Raw genomic sequence first — 20388 nt, 5'->3', positions numbered from 1 at the left:
GACTTGTTCTGTCAAAAAGAACATTGTTGCTTTGTTGCTGATGGCACAAGCATCGTGGTACATAATACATCAGTTATTGAAGTGGGATTTGATGTTAAGGACATACTTGAGGAAGTTCTGGCATGGTTCACCATCAGCTTCCTTTCAGTTTATCTTACAAATAATCATTCCATTCATTTCCACACAAATCAGAAGTGTAATGACCAGTTAATAAATCAAGTGCACTTTTCTAAATTTCTTGGTTTTCAAGTAGATATTAGGCTGAACTGAGAATATCATGTTCTCCAGACTCTAAAACTGTTGTCATCAGCAACACTTACTATAAAAGTGATCTCCCACGTTGGTGGCTGCATTATCTCATACAGCATATCTGGGCTATTTTCATTCAGTAATCTGTTACAGCATAATATTCAGGAGAAACGTGCCAGCATAATTTTTTAAAAAAGATCATAATGCAGAAAAGTGCATTTCAAATTATGTGGGGCATCCCAGTTCAAAATAAATTGCCAACATCATGACCATAACCCTACAAGGAAGGACAATCTCAACTCTGAGCTGAAACAAACTGGGTCAAGTATTCTGGTCTCAAAATTTTCAGTTGACTCCCAAAGCACAAGAGATGGTATATATTTGTTTATTAATAATTTAAAGAAGTGCCTGCTTGATACCCCATTTAATACTTTGGAACAATTCTTTAGCAGTAGCAAATGAAACCTTTTATAAGACACTTTATGCACAGAATTGAACAAATCTGGTAATAGTCCATGGCAATAAGTTTTTTAATCTAAGGTGGCAAAGAAAAACTACTGCAGAACACACCACAGTTTATAAACTTGATTACTGCTGATGCATAGTTATTGTTGTTCTGTACATCTGTCTTATTCTTCTTTTTTTCTGGCCCTTATCCCATATCTACACAGGGTCAGCCTATTAAATCTTGATTTGACTTGTTGTTGTACACATTAGTATTTATATTCTGTGTATTGATATTTACATTCAATATATTATATTTTATGGATTGACATTTATATTCCATGCATTGAGTCGTTCCACATCCAAGTGCCTTGCTTGCATATATGGATCAATGGAACACACACACCATAAATAAATAAATAAATAAAAATAAATATATTGCCTTTTTTATCTCGATGTTCAATTAATATATATTATCAAATAGTCTCTGAAAACTGGGGAATAGGGACCCAGTAGCACAAACACACCTGCACTGACACATCAGAAATGGTTCCTTCTAAGGCTGCCTGTGGTATTTTTACTTATTTCAAAATACAGTCATAGGCCCACAAAAACTGAAATAAGTGTCCCACCTTTGGCGTTTTTAACTGTGCAGCTTTTTTGTAATCTGTCTCATGCAGTTTTAATACAATTTTTTTGCTATAACCATAGCTAATTTTTAGAAAGTGCAATAAATAAGTAATATCAATAAGTTAAATCATCTATTAAAGTCATTGTTTCAGCAAAGTATGGCATATTTTGTGTCCTGAGAGCAACATACACTCATCAGGCTTAACTGAAAACAGTTTGGTTTCTTAGTCCTCTATTATCTGCCGCAGGCAAAAAATAGCTGTGTGTTATTGATGGTACTGATAATGTGATAAACTGATGTCAGTAAGTGATAACTGTGAGTCACTGAAAATCCCTTAACTGAAAACAGTGCAGGTCTTGAAATTCCCCAACAGATGAGGATATGGCATATCAGTAAGCAGCTGCCAAAGCATTCACTAATAAGTGCTAGAGTTTGTAACATTCCTGAAAATAAGTAGACATTGTCTTAATACTGAGAACCCAATGTCAGTTAAAGCCTTATGCTGACAGAAACCTAATCTGTGAGACAAACTTAAGTGTTAAGGAAATGTTTAATTGCCTAGAATGGGAAATTCAGTAGTTAGAAAAATTAAACGGAATGACAATGAAATTGCATCCGGACTCAAGGATTGTCTATCAAGACTGTGTGGCTTGGAGGCTCAGTGGGGAAGTGCCAGGCTACAAACCAAAAGGTCCAGAATTCAGTCCCTATTCAGTCCTTGGATTTTTCCCATCATTAATTTCACCTTGCACAGTGATTTGTAAATATGAAAAATACCAAATTGTACTGTGGTTCAGAATCCATATTAAACTGCAGCTTCACCCTTACGTTTCTGTGTAAGCCAGTTCAAAGTTAAATGACAAACACTGCAAAGCACTTTTAAAAGTATTATTTGAAAACTAAATGTAAGAAAGAGTTTAGGAATGCATGAATGTTGAAAATATCTATTAAACTTGTTGGTAACAAACACACTTGACACTTTTAGGATGTTCAGAAAGAGAATGGGCTCACAAACTCAAATTATCAGTAAACTGACAGGCAGAAGGATTCAGTGACCCAGTTGTCAAAAAGTGCCACTGATCTTCAGAATAATGACAGGCAGTGGAGCTTCCATCTGGAATTACCACAAAAAAAAAAAAATTTAATAGTTATAACATATGTTTAGATCGATTCATGAGCACATTATCAGCCTGAAGAATATTTGTGAGGAGGAAATGCCTTGCAACAACAGCTTAAATAATACATTGCATCAAGAAAGCTCTTAACTAATTGCCTTTTTAAAAAAAAAATGCATCCCTATAGATACACCCATGACTTCCACCGTCTGCTGCTGTGATGTTTTCTGTTGGCATTGCTAATGTTCCGCCTTTATACAGTATGAGATATTTTACAACAGGTTTTCATAACTGAAGGAATATGAACTAACCAGCCCATTGTGAAATATTATTATACTACCTCAGGAACTAACAAAAATTGCAACAATACGCAAGAAAGATTAAGTAAATTAAGAAGATCCAGATTCTTTCTTAAACTGCTAGCAAACTGTGAGCATTATTTTAAAGAACTTTCAAAAAATCAGAAGACAGTATAATTTGAATTTTGGTGCTGAGTGTTTTAGTATGTTGCAAATATGTCCGGTAACATGGGATCTGAAAATAAGCCAAATGTTCTCATGGTGCATAGTGAAGTAATGACATCTGACTGTCTTTCATATGACTGCACAGCTGAATGTGTAGTCCTGATTGAAGGACAGTCTGATTGAGCACAGCATTTGGGTCCTTACCACTACAAAACATCATAGCTATTGATTTCTTCCACTGTGGAGTATGTGAAACACAAAGCTTATGATATATTTTCTTCACCAATAAAATCTGATATTGTCAAACTAGAATAAGCAATCTATTTGAAATACGCTATTTTATCTACAAATGTCTTGACCACATCTCCATTAAAAAAAAAAAAAAAATCTGTGCTCTGTAATTATTGTAATCCAAAAGTATTTTCATTTCATCTTATCAAATGTGTGATTCCTATTTATCTATGTTTCTTTCAATACTCTAAACTGTGGTTGATTCTAATTAAAAAATTATTATGCTATTTTTTTAACATAAATAATTTTTCACTTTGCTCTTCTTGTGCCTGTAAGCCAGTATGTTCATGCGTCATCTATGAAAATAACTGTTCCAGTTTTAAGGTATTATGCATGAGCAGGCATGACAGTTGATTTCAAGTGACCACAATGAATGCTTTATGACAATATGGCATGTTATTTTCATACTGAGTATATTTTTATTTTGCTCTATAGCTTGCACTTTTCAGTATTTTTATAACTGTTTATACTTTATTCTCTTCAGTCCTTGCATCCAGCTAGCTGGATGTTACTTCTCTATTTTGCTTTAAGTGAAATTACAGTTTTTTCAACACTGTAACCATGTGTCCAGTACATTGGACATTTTAGCTGTCTCCAGAATTTTTTTGTCAGTGATATTTGGTTTCTGCTGTTGGCTACACTGAGATGTTCGACTCACTGTGTCATGGCAGCCACTTTTGGTGATCTCTTTGCAATGACTCCGAGAAAGGAATGTAAACACAAATGTCATACCCAGTTACTCTTTATTGTTGTTGTAAATAGATCATCAAATTATGTTACAGTCTATGGAGTAACCTAATGCCATTACTTCTTCATTATTTACAAGAGTAAACAATGAAGTCCAGATAACTGGATAGAGATGGTCACAGCTTTGTTCATTTTCGATCACTGACTTATTTCTCTGACCACAGTACCTACTATAAAATATGTCTGTGATTCTTATTACTTTGTGAGATTATGAAATTAACTTTTCATTGGGAATCACAGTAAGTCTCCCATAAATATTAATTTTTAATTAGGTTTAGAAGTTCACAACATTTTTTTCTTCCGAATTAACACAGGCATGAATGAACCACTCACAGAATCTGAAATCGAAAGAGAACTGCTAATAGTAGTAGAAGAGGGCAGTGATGTGAGTGACATAGGGGACTTTTCAGATGAGGAAGATCTTGACAGTACTGCAAATACAGCTTGTGTACACCTGAAGTTCATCTGAACTGGTAAACTTAAACTTTACACCATTCTTTTATTTGCTACAATAGATACCTTCTGAGATACATATTCAAAAAGTACTGAAGATAGGAAAAGATATTGAATTTGTAATGTTTCATGAATAAATCAAGATTTTTAACTTCAACTTTCTTCTTCCAAGATGAAACTGAAGAGAGGAATCTGTGTCCAAGCACATCAGCTATGAGAAAAGGGGCTGTTGGTAAATCAAAGGTCATACCTAGACAAATGCTGCAGAAAAAAGGATCTGTTATTGATCGAACAGCCAATATTGCCGAGAAGGAGTGATCAGTGGGTGGCAGGGAACTGTGGACATCACTAAGATATTTTGAACAATATTTTGGAAGTTACATGTGGCATATCATTGCTGAACTGACAAACATAAAGGTCCTTCAGAGTAACCAACTTCCTCTAAATGTAACAACTACTGAAATTAATAAGCCTGTGGGTGCACCCATAATACCAGGTTGTATGAAACTACCAATATTGAGAATGTATTTTTGCGGCAGATTGAGGGTCCCTGCTGTAACTGTAATTACAAGGAATTTTATGTTCAGATTGAGGAACTACTTGCACTCTGTAAATTATCTGAGAGTTTCAGATGAAATCAAGGCAAATAATAAATTATGAAAAGTGCAACCAGTCATTGACAGTGTTAGGAGAAAATGATTGTCATTGTCAGCTTGTACATACCTTTCAATAAATGAGTAAATGATTCCTTTCCGTGGCAAAACATCTCTTAGACAGTATGTAAAGAATAAGTCAAATGCAGTCAGTTTGAAGAATTTTGTGCTGACAACTGCTGACTCAATGATACTTGACTTCTTTGTTTACCACTTGGCCATCTGGGCAACCGGAGCCAGAGCTCGGTTTGGGAGGTTCTGTGGTGAAGAAGCGGGTAGAGAGCATGGTTCACAGTGAGCATGTTTTGTAGTTTGATCACTACTTCACATCCATTCCTCTACTATAATACATACTGGAAAGGCAAATATATACAGTAGGAACTATTTTTGCTAGCCATATTCCATCTGGTCTCAGATCAGAACTCACTGGAGACAAGGAACTGATGAAGAGAGTTAGAGGTTCCTTAGATGAGTTTGTCAAAGAAGATGAGAACATTTCCGTTTTGAAGTGGATTGATAATTGTTCAGTTATGGTAGTATCTACTGTCTCTGGTGCGTCTCCCACTATTATAGTAAAAAGGTGGACAGAAAAGCAAAAGAATTCATTGGAGCACCTCAACCCAAATGTATCTGTGATTACAACAAATCAATGGGAGGTGTGGATCTACATGACAGAATGATTTCTTACTCTAGAATATCCACACGCACAAAGAAGTGGCCTGTAAGAGTCTTCTTCCATGCCATTGACTTGGTGATTGTGATCTCGTTGATTGAGTACAGAAAGGATCAGCTGGCACTAGGTGCTAGCAGGAAATCAGTCATGGATTCAAGGATTTTAAGATTTATATTGGTGAATCCATGAGTTCAGCTGCAACTGCAGCATGACAGGACATTTACTCTTCAGACTCTGAATCCGAACCTCATGAAGTAGTTCCTAGGAAATGCACAAAGGTCATTCAATTGCCATACAGAGATGTTAGAAAAAGTGAGAGTAGACATTTGCCTTTGTGCCCAATTATAGACAAAAATAAATGGATGAGATGCTGTAACAAGGGCCGCTAAACTAAAACCAAGTTCATATGCTCTGAATGCCAAGTATATCTGTGTATCACCAATTAGAGAAAATGTTTCTTTGACTTCCACAACTGAAAACTGATTGTGATATGCTACAACAATTTCAGGATTACTGATAGCTGTAACTGCTTTTCTTGTGTTTATTTTTTAATACTCTGTAAATAATGTATGTTAAATAACAATTAAAAACACAATTTTGTGTTATCAGTTTCATGACCATATATCATGAATAGTCACATTGAGACCCAGTGTCCAGACAGCTGGACATAGGTAAATCTCGACCCAGATGAGATATAACAAAAAACTACCATTACAATGTTCATTTATGACATCCATATGCTATACCCTAATCAAAAAGTATTTTAAATAATAGACAAATTTTGCTTGGGTTTGAAGAGGTTATAATAATTTTTCATTTTCATTTTTTATAAATTTCTACTTCTGACGAAGACACATTAGAATCGAAACTGGTTAACTGTAACATACCTACCAAATGCGGTCAAGACATTTGTGAATAAAATAGTATAGTTTCTTCTGATAACAAGGATTCTGAAATCACTTTTATGTATGTAAAATGACGTGTATCTTCATATTCTTATGTAAGTTTAAAATTGCCTGAGATGGTTAATACTTTCATGTGCTTCTGGATGCACAGTACCAGTATTCAAATTTCAGACATTATACTTAAAATAAGGGAAAGGCATGTCATACGTTGTATGCTATTCTTCTTTTACAGGTGTTTATTGCTTACATTGATACGTTAAATTATGCAACTGACAGACAAGCAGAACTGCAGCAAACGTATTACTTTACATGCTCATGCTTAAAGTGTAAAGACATTGAAGAAGCATGTCTTATGGACAGTATGTTATGTCCTAATTCAAAATGTGGTGCTCCAGTCACACATACTTATGTAAGTATGCTCTTTGTTTGTTGGTGTTAAAAAAAAGCATCATATCTCTCTTCTTTAGTAAAAGCCAATTATCTTAGAAGACCATCACTGTTAACTTTGGTTCCATTGTTCTTCACTAACATTCTGGATGAACAATACCAGTATTCAGATTTCTGTTCTTATACATGAAATAAAGGAAAAGCAAGTTCTCACCTATAGCAGACCGACATGTAGCACAGACACACATGTAACTGAAAACCGTATTCACTAACTTTCAAGCTTTGGTTCTCTTTTTAGTAGAAAGTACACACATTCAAATACAAAAACACTCAAATGCACACTACCTCAGCTGCACAAACACAGATTATTTATTGATTGCCATTTATTGAGAGCAGTTACCTGGACTGATGGACATGGGGAGTGGGTAGGAAGGATGCTAAGGCAGTGGGAAGGTAGCAGAGTAGTGCAAGGCAGGTGTGGGAAAGGCAGATGACTCAGCAGCTGCACAACATGACAGAAGGAGTTTTGATGGGGTAGAGCTTATAAGAAATATAGAAAAGGGGGAAGAGAGGAAGGTGAAGACCAAGAGGGAGAGGGGAGAGAAGGGATGAGGGGTAAAAAGGGGGGGAAAGAGAGAGAGAGAGAGAGAGAGAGAGAGAGAGAGAGAGAGAGAGAACACACAGGAAATACCGGAGAGCCAAAAACAGAAACGTGCTGGGAGGGAGTATTCAAATGGAACACATGTGAAGTAACTGCTGAAGTAATTTATGTTGCTGTATTCCACATGTATGGCAACTGAATGGTCAAGTTTCAAGTTAGCTACATTTTGGCAGTGGCCATTCATGGCAGTAGACAATTGGTTACTTGCCTTGGCTACAAAAAAATGCTGCACAGTAATTGTAGCATGGCTACTTCCATAAGTGGCCCTTCCTTTTATAGAGTAAGAAATGTCTGTGAGAAGACTGTGGTAGAAGATGGTGATCGATTGTGAGGGATAGGTTTTGCACGTGGGTCATCCACAAGGGAATGACCCATGGATTGCAGGATTGGCAGCAGGATTGGATTGGGATGGATAAGGATATTCTGTATGTTGGGTGGGTGGTGGAACAATAGTTTGGTGATATAGGTAGGATGTGGGGTAGGATATCCTTCATCTCGGGGCATGATAAGAGGTAGTCAAAGGCCTGGTGAAGGATGTGGTTGAGTTTTTCAAGGCTAAGGTGATACTGAGTGAAGAGAGTAATGCTGGTAAGATGCTAGTTAACTGCTTTACTGGTGTTAGAGAAGGAAATACCCCAGTTTGTGTTTGTGAATGAGCTTGATACAAACCATTCACCCATGGCCCAATCCCAGAAGTCTGCCAGTAAAGGCTGTGGTAAGGTTATTGGTATATTTTGACAACTCATGCTTTCAACTGCAGATGCGGTGTCCACAGGTTGTGAGTCTGTAAGGAAGAGATTTTTTAACATGGAACAGGTGATAGCTGTCAAAAAGGTGGTACTTTTGGTGGTTGGTGCGCTTGATATGAACACACACATTTATAGAGCCATCTGAGACATGGAGACAGAAATCTATGGAGGAGACTTGTTGAGTAGAGGAGGACCAGGTGAAGTGGATTTGTGAGTAGGTGTAGACATTATGGAAGAAAGAGCAAAGGTTGTTGCCATGAGACCAGGTCCTGAAAATGACACCAATGAATCTGAACCAGCCAAGGGGTTTTAGCTGTTGACTGGATAGGAAGGATTCCTCCAGACGGCCTATAAATAAATTGGCATAGGATGGTATGATGCAAGTACCCATGGCAGTACCATGGATTTGTTTATAGATTTGGCCTTCAAAAGTGAAATAATTACCGATCAGCATATGGTTGACCAAGAGGATTAGGAAAGAGGTGGTGGGCTTGGTGTCAAGAGGAGAATGGGAAAGGTAATGTTTCATGGTCACATGGGGAGGGTTGTGTACAAGGATGTCACTTCCACAGTGACCAACAAGGAGTCTGATGGTAACAGGACATGAACACAGAAAGGTGGTGAAGGAAGTGAGCAGTGTTTTGGATGTAGAATGGGATGTACTGTCAGTCAGTATAGGCATTTGTTCCTAATCATCAATACTGTATACTATCCAGCTCACCCATACACACATCGCCTGTGCGATCTCCTCCTCTGACACTATTGAAGCCATTAACCAGCCCCAGACCAGCACTACTTGGATCACCCAGTGTCATCTTGGCTTTGGAAACTCAACCACATCTTTCACCAGATCTTTGACTACCTCTTACCACACCCTGAGATGAGCGATATCCTACCCACATAGCCCAAAGTAGTGTTCCACTGCCCACCCAACTTACAGAATATCCTTGTCTATCCCTACTCCAATTCTGATCCTAATGCTGCACCCACATCTGCACCCCATGGGTCATTCCCCTGTGGATGAACCAGGTGCAAAACCTGTAGTATACACCCACCCATCCCCTACCTCAGTCCTGTCACAGGCATTACCTACGCTATAAAAGGAACAGCCATGTGTGAAAGCAGCCATGTTGCAATTACTGTTCAGCAATCTGTGTGTGTGTGTGTGTGTGTGTGTGTGTGTGTGTGTGTGACAGGTAACCAACCATCTAGTCACATGAATGGCCACCACCAAACTGTGACCAACCTCAAATGTGACCATCCAGTTGCCAAACATGCTACAAAACACAACACAAAAGACTTAACATCTAATGCAGAATGTGTGTCAGTTGAATACTCCCTTCCATCACAAGTTCCTGTGAACTGCAGAGGTGGCAGTGGTCTCTCCAGCATATCCTGTGTTGCCTAAACTTCTGCTAACATGTCTGCCACTGCCTCACCTTACTTTCTCCCTTTTCTCTTTTGTCATCCACATGACTCATTCTCCATCTAGCTTATGTACTGTTTTCTTCTACCCTTTCTTCCCCTCCTCGTCCCCCACATGCAAGCATTCTCCCCCTCCCTCTCCCCATCACCTCTCCCTCCCTCCCTCCCCCCTTTCAAACCCTCTCCCCTTCTTCCCCTCTCCCTTTATATCTCTCCCCTCCCTGTCTCTCTCTCCATCTCCATCTTCCTCCATTTTCTGCCTCTGCCCTGTCTTTTTGCAGCTCTTATAACCCGTATTGCCTCAGTGTTCTCATCTTGTTGTAGAGCTGCCAAGTTATCTGTCCTTTCGCTCCTGACTCATACTACACAACTATCCATTCATTGCCTCCTGCATCTTTCCCTTTCTCCTTCCCACATCCAGGTGCCCATGTGACTGCTCTCAATAATCAGTGTTGGTGCAATGGCAGTGGTGTGTGTTTGGGTGGTTATTTATGTGATTGTGTGTACTTTCTGATTTCTACTAGAAAAAGAACCAGAGCTCGAAAGTTAGAGGATACTGTTTTCTGTTAAGTGTGTCAATTAGAGATCAGAATTGGGCTCTGTACACTCGATTTAAACTTGCCTGATGGTCCTATGACATCATCTCTGAGCTCACTGTGTCTGTACACTCAGAGACTCAACTAGCAAGTCTCTTCCACTGCCCAACTGAGTTTTGGCAGGTACAAATGAAGTCTGCCAGCATAGAAAGGAGACTGAGTACATAAGTTCACAAGTAAAACTGAAGACTGGCAGCATTGCCACTACAGGAGCAACCATTGGGCACATCGATTATTATATAGCAGTATAATGGCTGACTTGTTAGCAATGAATATTGTTCTGTTTATATATTATTATTATTATTATTATTATTATTATTATTATTAGGTGTGATTGTTGGACCCTGTTGGATCATGCAAAGTTATTGTGTATCAGTCTTCAGAGTTTCCAGGCAATCCTCTGATTTTTTCACCATGGATTCTTTTTCTTTCTGGCTTCATTCTCTGGCAGTACTTTCTGTTTGCTAATTTTTTTAGATTCATGTGTGACTGTCAAAAATGTTTGATGGACTTACACGGCCCTTTTCTAAATCTTTATTGGCCTGGTGGATGTAGGGTATTCTAGTTGTGTACCTGGTGTGTATTTATTCCAATCTTCTATTAGTTCATCTCCTCATTCCTTTTCCCTGACCATCTCCTCCTCTCCCCTCTGTCTGTCCACATCCTCCACCCCATAATCTGTATCCGTGTCTTTCTGCCTACCTCTCTCTTGCCATCTGCTCCTCCCTGTCTCTCTGACCATATCCTCTTCTCTCCTTTCTCTGTCTATTCCCTCTTCCTTCCCCATTCCCTCTCTCTCTGTTCATCTGGTTCTCCCTCCTCTCTTTCCAGCTCCCATTTTTCTGTGTTCATCTGGTTCTCCCTCCTCTCTTTCCAGCTTCCCTCTGTCTCTGTTCATCTACTCCTTCACCTTCTCTCTGTCCATCTGCTCCTCCCCCTTCTCTCTGTCCATCTATATGCTCCTCCCTCCTTTCCCTGTTCACCTTGTCTTCCCCCACCCGCAGTACAACTCCTCCTTCCCACTCTGTCTGTATGTCTCCTCATCCACTCTCTGTCCATCTGCTGCTCTTCCCTCTATGTGTCCATCTGTTCCTCCCCCTTATCTGAGCCCATCTCCTCCTGTCCTCTTTGTGTTTGCCCATCTCTTCCTCCCCCTTCTTTCTCCATCACCACGTTATTTAATTGGTGATTCTCTCCTCCACAGTATTTCACCTATATTAAACATATTTCACACATGTTTGTGCACACATTTCACTTGTATCTTTAATGAATTTCGCCCTGCAGTTTTGTTTTCACATAGCTCAATGTTTGACGTCATAGCTCCTGAACTATATGTTGTACAATGATACAATTTGGCAGATACATTCATTGGTAGATGTGTATATTGTCTGCAGAATGTGTTGCTAATAGAGTTGGTAGTGGAAATGGGAATCAAGTCCCATGCTTCTTGACAGAGCATAGGGGAATGATGCGGGAGACCCTCACTGCTGTACTAGGCAAGGTCCTAATCAAGGTGGTTTTCTGTTGCCTTCCTCTGACCATAATGGGGATGAATGATGATGATGATGATGATGAAGATGACACAACAACACCCAGTCATCTTGGGGCAGGTGAAAACCCCTGACCCTGCCGGGAATCGAAACCGGGACCCCATGCTTGGGAAGCGAGAACACTACTGCAAGACCACGAGCAGCGGGGAGAGTTGGTAGTTAAGAAGTAATAAATTGAGACGTTATGGCTGATGCGGCAGTTTTACCATGAGAACAGCGATGAACTTCTTCCTTTCATCATTTTGTCAGGGATGTCAATGAGAAATTTCTTGTAAAGTTTTGAAATTACATGTTAAGTTTGTTGCAAGTCACTGAGTGCTCTCATTCTCAGATACTATATGAATATAGTTTGGCTATGTACACATCATGAGGTATGCTTCTTTTCCCCACCACCATCACCTTTTTGAGAGGTACATGTTTCTTACCCCCAAAATGGTTCTTTCCAGACAGTAAGTGATATGTCCCTCCCCCCTCCCCACACACACACACACACGCACACGCGCACACACACACACACACACACACACACACACACACACACACACACACACACACACACACACACAGGGTGTCTCAAACGTTTTGGGTCAAATTGAAACATCTGATAGTGGGTCCACAACCAACTTCTTTGAGATAGGGAACCAGTAGTTGGAAATGCACATTTATTGTGTTGTGGACATACACAGCTTACATCACATAACAACAGTCCAGCTCATAGCAGTTGTCCAAAACGATGACCACCAGTCTCAGTGTATGTATTGCAACAGTGCATTCAATTCTGTCATATTCTCACAAAGATCCCGGATATCTGTTGTACACTGCAAGAGGCAGTGGGTGATATTCAGCATCCACTCCTGATCACAAACAAGACATACTGTACACAACTTAGCTCACAGGATGTGTGTCATGTGACAACTGAATGCATTTCAGTGGTGCATTAATCTGTGCTGCACGCACACCACTATTTCTGGTGTCAGTTGTCCATTGCATCAGACAGATTGTGACATGTCCATGGTGAGGTATGTTACTGTGTATTGTGCATGACACACAGTCAGAGATGGAATGTTACTTGTCACGAGAGTTGGCAGACATGCATTTAATGTATGGTCTTGCAGGATGTATTGCATCAAAGCAGGACAAACGAACAGAAAACACTTTCCCAACAGTCGTCATCCTAACTGAAAGGAGTTTGCCTCCATGGATACTAACTAATGAGATATGAGGTCATTCACTCCCCAGAGAGCTGGCCACAGTCTCCACCAAAGACATGTCTGAACACCACACTGTGGATTGTGTGGCCAACCACCTAGCAATAAGCATGTGTCAACTTTCCTGTGGAACACACACTTCAAAGGATACAGTGTGGAAAGCACTGGTGGAACATGTATTACATGCCTGTCACAAAGAATATGCGCAAGCACTGGGACCAGTGGATTCTGAGCCCTGCCTTCTCTCCTGTTGATGGATTATCCAACACAGTACTTTAGTGTCAAACTTCATACAGTTTGTATTGTTCATGAACGTGGCTTCATTCACCCATGATGGTGTTTTTCAACAGCCATGTCTGGAGTGAGGACGATCCCCATGCCATGCACTTTGGTGGCCACCAGCAATGATTCTCTGTCAACATGTGGGCAGGCATTGTCCAAGATAATCTATTAGGACCTTACTTGCTGCCTCCCCATTTGACTGTACCATGTTACATGGTGTTCCTGTGAGATGTGCTGCAACAGTTCTTTGAGAATGTGCCCCTTGTTGTCCATGAAAGGGTGTGGTTTCCACTTGACAGTGCACCAGCCGCCTTTGATATTAATGTCTGCGAGCACCTGAATGACACAAACCCTCATCATTGGATTGAGATCTGGTGACTATGGTGACCAGGGTCAGACTCTGTGAAAATTCATTCTTGTGCTCACAAAACTAATCCTGGATGATGCAAGTCGTGTGAACAGGAGTTCTTTTGTCTTGGAACACAGCATTTCACTCTTGACAGCAAGCAGTCTGCGTCGTAGGCTTGGGAGGACATACATCAGATGTGAAGTCAGTCAGAAGTTGGATATAGTGTGCCACAAGACTCATCCAACCAAATGACTTTCTTTAATTGCTCCATAGTCCAGGTTTTATGGCTTCGGCACTGTGTTTTCCTGTTATGAGCATTTGTATCATTGATGTGGTGTTATGGAATTTCATTTTGCCCTGCAATTCCCATCTTACGGAGCTCCCTTCATGTTGTTTTGGTGCTGGTAAGGTTCGTGAGTGCAATATTCAGTTCTGCAGTGACTTTTTCAGCAGTTATCCTCTTATTTTTCATCACAGTCCTCTTCAGTGACCATCTGTCATGATAACTTAACACACACATTCATCCTTATTGTGACTTAGAAGAGGATGTTTTTCCACTTTATCTATGTAGGCTATAAATATTGGATACAGTGCCTCTTGACACACCAAGCACTTTGGTTATCTTGGTAATGGAAGCACCCACCATATGAGCACCAATAATTTGCCCATGTTTGAATTCACTGAGCTCTGACATAATGCACTCACAACTACACAGAGCACTGTTCTGACTGTATCTCACACTTGCCATGTATTGAGGAAATTGTACAGGTGCCGTTCATGGTTAAATACAACAGCATCACCTGCAGCTTGTGGCTAGCATCTGCATTTATGTTCAAGCATGCATTTCTCTCAGTGTTTCCATATTTTTGTCCAACCCACCCCTGTGTGTGTGTGTGTGTGTGTGTGTGTGTGTGTGTGTGTGTGCAAAAAATGCTGTAAATTTGCTTTAATATTTAATCTCTATTCAGAGAATGTCTAACAATTATGTTGTTGTTTACACCCACTGTTGACTCGTTACTGACCCTGTGGCAACAGTATAAGAAAATAGGACATAAGGATGAAGTGTGTTTCTAAATGGTGATTAATTATTAAAATAAAGTTACAGCAGTCTTCAAAAAAGTTACAGAAGTGAATGATAAGCTGCAAACTTGCTATTAGCCAATAAACACGAGTTGTCATGGCTAAAAGAATACAAAAATAGTGCATTTTTTAACTACAGGGACAAAACTGTAAAGTTGTTCTGTACTCTGTCTTTGTTTGCAGGAGCACATATATTTCTTTTTCTCGTGGTAGAATAAACAAGACTACAACCATTTTGTTTGCATTGCAGGAACTGTGTATGTTTTTCATTTGAAGGGTGGACTACAGTATTGAATTTTTTCCAGACATCACTCATCCTGTGACGGAGCACGTTTGTAATTTTATACACTGCATTACTTAATTTTCATCTGTCACCCTCCACAGACTCACAAAAAACAGCTTTGTTTGATGTTATCAGTTCCAGCAATTGGGCATTTTGCCCATTCAGTCCTAAATTATAACAGTAAGATTGTGCACTCAACTTCTGTACTAAGTCATGACTTGTCTCACAATGATGGAAGTCTCAATAAAGGGAACGATTTGATGAGTAGAGAGAGATTGCAGTGTCACCATTCTCAGACTGATCATACTCACAGAACTACAGTGGCAAGGAAGGGAGCCAGTATAGATAGCACTGACTTTTAACAGTGGTGCCTTGGTTTCTAAAGAATGCAACTCTCAACATTAGGCTCATACTCGCTCAGTTTCTGATATCTAGTGTCTATGTGCTACACATCAATCTGCTATAGTTGAGTGGTTGACTTTTCCTTATTTTATGCATTGTTCCATCTGGGAATTTCAGTTATTAAATAAGCCAATGGCCTTGCTGCAGTGGTAACACTGCTTCCCATCAGTTCACTGAAGTTAAGCACTGTCAGGCTGGGCTAGCACTTGGATGGGTCACAATCCGGTCTGCTGAGCACTGTTGGCAAGAGGGGTGCACTCAACCCCTGTGAGGCAAACTGGGGAGCTACGTGATTGAGAAGTAGCGACTCCAGACTCGTAAACTGACATACAGCCAGGAGAGCTGTGTGCTGACAACATGCCCCTCCATATCCTCATCCAGTGACACCTGTGGGCTGAGGATGACATGGCGGCTGGTTGGTACCATTGGGCCTTCATGGCTTGTTTGGGCAGAGTTTAGTTTTTTTATATACAGTGCTAAAGCACTGACACTTAAAAGTATGCACCCTAATTTACACAAAGTTTTAGTTAAGAAAAATATGGCAGAATAAAGAGTGATTCTGAAAAATACAGAAATAGTACATTTTTGTGTGATGGAGGGGGGAAAACTGTCTGCCACGTGCCATGTCCATTAGCTTCTAGTAGCAATGGTAGACCCTCAGCATCTGGTATACATTGTCGAAGCTTCTTATAAAAATGTCAATTCTAATGATGATTAGGTGCATCATGCTTTCCACAAAAATTTTAGCTTTTGCCACAGTGTTTGACTGTACAATTAAAAACATTCTGAAGAGGCTTCATCAACAATAAGAACTAAGTCTGAGAGACATGAAACAGTGCATACACATAAAAACATTTAACATGTTTGAATTGAGACTAGAATTAAGTATGATCTGGCTTTGTTGGCAGGAAAATCCCACGGAGTGGGTTCAGCCGCCTATTGGAAAGGGAATTTTTCTTCCATCCACAGTGGCCCCTTGCCTTGCAAATACATGAGAGTTGTGTCGTACCTGTATTTATAGAGTGTAGGTGAGTGTAATGGATGCGTGTATAGTGTCGCATTATGTTTGTTGGACTGGAAGAAACTTGCAACACTCAGATCACCAGCATAGGACTGTGCTTAGGGTTAAAAACAGATTGATTAGCCTCTTCCACACTTCAGTCCATTCTAAATGCAAATGGTTCAGGCTCTTACAGAAATAGAGCATATGATTTGAAGCTTCTGCAAATAACTTTTTAATTTAACTAATCAAGATGAGGGAACTAAAAACCAGTTTCTGGGTGAGTGAGAGAGCATTTTTCCATTGCCCCGTTAAACCAAGTAGAGTCAGATTTTGGAGTGACCTGAATTGTAGTCAATTACATCAGCAACCCCCTCCACACCATGAAAGTTAGTGTGCAGTGCGCAATGTGCTTATCTGAGATCATGGGACACTACTTTTTAAAAGAAGCTTTGGCAGTGGGAGTGAGGTGCCAAAGTAGTAAGTAGCTGGACGTGCGTTAAGGAGGACAGGGACTTAGCTCTTCCCTGGCGTCACAGATTTAAGTTTTCTGTGGTTCCCCTAAATCGTTTAACGCTACTGCCAGGATGGTCTTTTGAAAAGGACATGGCTAATTTCCCTCCCAATGCTTCTAAAATAATCCAAGCTTTTGCTCTGCCTCAAATTGAGGTTTTTTTTAAAAGTAGTTACTGTTCCAAATTCATGCTTGATTTTCTTGTGATTTTTATTTTGTTTTAAGTGGCAAAAATAAAATTCTGGAAAAATATCATTTCCTTTTTTATCGCATTTTCTAAATCGTGCTTTGTTCTGCTCCTTTTCCCCCACTTTAGTGTAATTAAATGTGAAGAAATTATATTAAATGTGACATGGATTCCTTAATGCTTCCAATGTAGGAGAAACTGTGACAATTTCTAATGCTCCAGAAAACCTCTTTAGAGCTCACCATAGTTCGTTAGAAGATAAATCCATATGATAATTGCTACATCAGATACACTGGCAGTGTGTAGTGTTGATACAGTGGTACTTCAAGGTGTGTAGACGGTGACTGTTCTGTCAACTGTTTTACTGGCAGTATGGTTCTACATACATAGAATAATTGAAAAACTTTATCTCATACTTTTTACAGCAAATCCAAAAAATTACGATTTTTTTTTTTTTTTTTTTGCTACCAAAAATTAATTGGAAAATTCCTCTTAAATGTTTTGAATTATTGTTCTACTCGCCCTAGAAGTGGTGTTATTACCATTTTCCCCCACCCCTGCAGAGGAAATGGGCGGCTGCTGAATGCATCTAACACCCTCTCATGACTTCCTGGTGAACTGCTTGGGATTTTCTCGACCTGTTACGCATACAGCGTCTTATGTTATGCATACAGCGAGTGTGCAAGGGTTGGCTACATTGTTTTCTGTGGCAAATGAAGTGCTAAGAGCGCGGAACATCGTCTCTTTGCTGTTTACCGTTTCGAATTAGTTCAGTGTTCCGCCTGTTGTTGGTAGTATTATACTTCTTGTGTAAAGCATTGTTTTGGTTACGATGCCACGTTTTAGTAACTGTGTATATAAGACAAGGAAGAACGTAGGGAAAAGAAAATTAACACTAATACCAAGTTGCGATACTACAATTACTGAAACAGTGCGTTCTTCTGCTAAGCAACACATGGCCGGCCATAGCCCTGTGACATCTTCTAGCAAGAAGCTGACTGGTGGAAGTAACAGATTTCGTGAATATGTTAGTGACAGTGATGATATTAACAAAGTATTGAATATTGGATTATTATCTTCTGTGCTGAAAGAAAGTGTTCTGTGCAAAATGTGTTCAAGTGTAGGAGTGGGACTAGAGATAACAAAGCACTTTGGTTTAGCTTGTGGGATGAAGATAATCTGTGCATGTTGCAAGTATCAAGTGACTTTCTACAATACACATGCCAGTCTCTTTGGTGAAAATGGACGATCTAGAGTGTTTGATGTGAATGTTCGACTTGTGTATGGTCTTCGATCCATTGGAAAAGGGTCTGCTGCTGGTAAACTGTTTTGTGGTATTATGAACTTGCCATCACCTCCAAGCAAATTTGCGTACTACTGTGAACTGGGAGGATCCTCTGTTGAAGATGTGGCTTTGAAAACCATGAAGGAAGCAGTGGAGGAATCTGTAGAAATGAACGGTGGTTCTAGGGATTTGGTAGTGGCATTAGATGGTTCCTGGCAAAAGAGGGGTCATAAATCCCTGAATGGGGTTGTAACTGCTACTTGTGATGATAGTGCAAAAGTGATAGATGTTGCAATATTATCAAAACATTGTAGGTGCAAAAATAAAGTCAAAGGAGAGCACAGTGGAATCTGTGAGGCAAATTTTAGTGGATCAAGTGGAGCAATGGAAGTGGATGGAGTGAAACAAATTTTTGAACGTTCTGTTCCCAGATACAATGTTAGGTACAAACACTACCTTGGGGATGGTGACTCCAAAGGTTTCAAGACTATAGAGGAACTGAAACCATATAGAAATGAATTTGTAGTTGAAAAGTTGGAATGCATTGGGCATGTGCAAAAGCGTATGGGTGCACGGCTTCGAAGGCTCAAACAAACTTTGGGTTCAAGTAAGCTCAGTGATGGAAAGACAATAGGAGGGAGAGGCAGGCTTACTGATGAGGTGATTGAACGTCTACAGAGATACTATGGGTATGCTGTAAGGCAAAATACTAGTAATGTTAGTGACATGCGAAAAGCAGTGTGGGCATTGTTCCTTCATACTGCCTCTTCCAATGAATACCCTCAACACAGCCTGTGCCCAAAAGATTCCTGGTGCAAATATAATGCAAAAAAGGACTATGATCACAAACATGGTTTGCCGGAAGCTGTGATAAATGCAATAAAACCAATTTTTCATGACTTAGCACAGCCAGAATTGTTACACAAATGTCTACACGGAAAGACGCAGAATCCTAATGAGAGCGTAAACAATTTGATTTGGAAAGTGATTCGCGACTGCTATGGTCGCAGGTTCGAATCCTGCCTCGGGCATGGATGTGTGTGATGTCCTTAGGTTAGTTAGGTTTAAGTAGTTCTAAGTTCTAGGGGACTGATGACCATAGATGTTAAGTTCCATAGTGGTCAGAGCCATTTGAACCATTTTTTGGAAAGTGATTCCTAAAAGGGTGTTTGTAAGCATAAAAACACTGCACTTTGGCATTTATGATGCAATAGCATCCTACAACCAAGGGAACAGTGTGAAGTGTGAAGTTCTGAAGGCATTAGGATTTACATCTGGGGTGAACACTGTACGAGCACTAAGAAATATTGACAGAGAAAAGATAAGAGGAGCAGAAAGAAAAGAAAGGCATATGAAGTATGATGGAACAACAGGCCAGAAAAGAAGACAGAAGAGGAAGCTTTTGGAGGATGAAGAAGAAGACCCTGATAATCCATCCTATAGTGCAGGAATGCATTGAGAAACTTTGATAACCATTTCCCATAAATTAGAATTTTTCGAATATAAGGAACATTTTCTCAAAATCCACTCAAGCTAGAGAGATGAAATTTTTATACAGCACTCCTAGTGGTCAAACTTACATTGTAACACAGCCATTTGGCAATATATTCAGTAGTTTAATTTCAGTTTAATTATAAAGCAATTATTTGTAAAAAAAATTTGGTCATTAATAAAAAAAATAATTGGAAGGAAACTAGAAAAGATACTCCAAAATCTCTCTGTCATAACTGCAATACTAAACCACTCTATATGTAAAAAAAAAAAAAAAAAATTCAAAATTTTCTATTTGGTAGTTTATTCATAAA

General features: G+C 39.5%; 1 protein-coding gene across 2 annotated transcripts in view; it reads left to right on the top strand.

The window, feature by feature from the left end:
- Nucleotides 1-20388, top strand: part of LOC124723064 (histone-lysine N-methyltransferase SMYD3) — a 104663-nt gene that overhangs the window by 59273 nt on the left and 25002 nt on the right. For both annotated transcript variants that reach the window (XM_047248241.1, XM_047248242.1), the window contains exon 6: nt 6858-7034. In XM_047248241.1, the coding sequence (XP_047104197.1) occupies nt 6858-7034 (177 nt within the window). The remainder of the gene's footprint in view (nt 1-6857; nt 7035-20388) is intronic.

This window comes from Schistocerca piceifrons, chromosome X (assembly GCF_021461385.2).
Source record: "Schistocerca piceifrons isolate TAMUIC-IGC-003096 chromosome X, iqSchPice1.1, whole genome shotgun sequence".
NCBI classification, from domain to species: Eukaryota; Metazoa; Arthropoda; class Insecta; order Orthoptera; family Acrididae; genus Schistocerca; species Schistocerca piceifrons.
The sequence above is the reverse complement of the archived record's forward strand: the minus strand, read 5'-3'. Positions and strand labels throughout refer to the sequence as shown.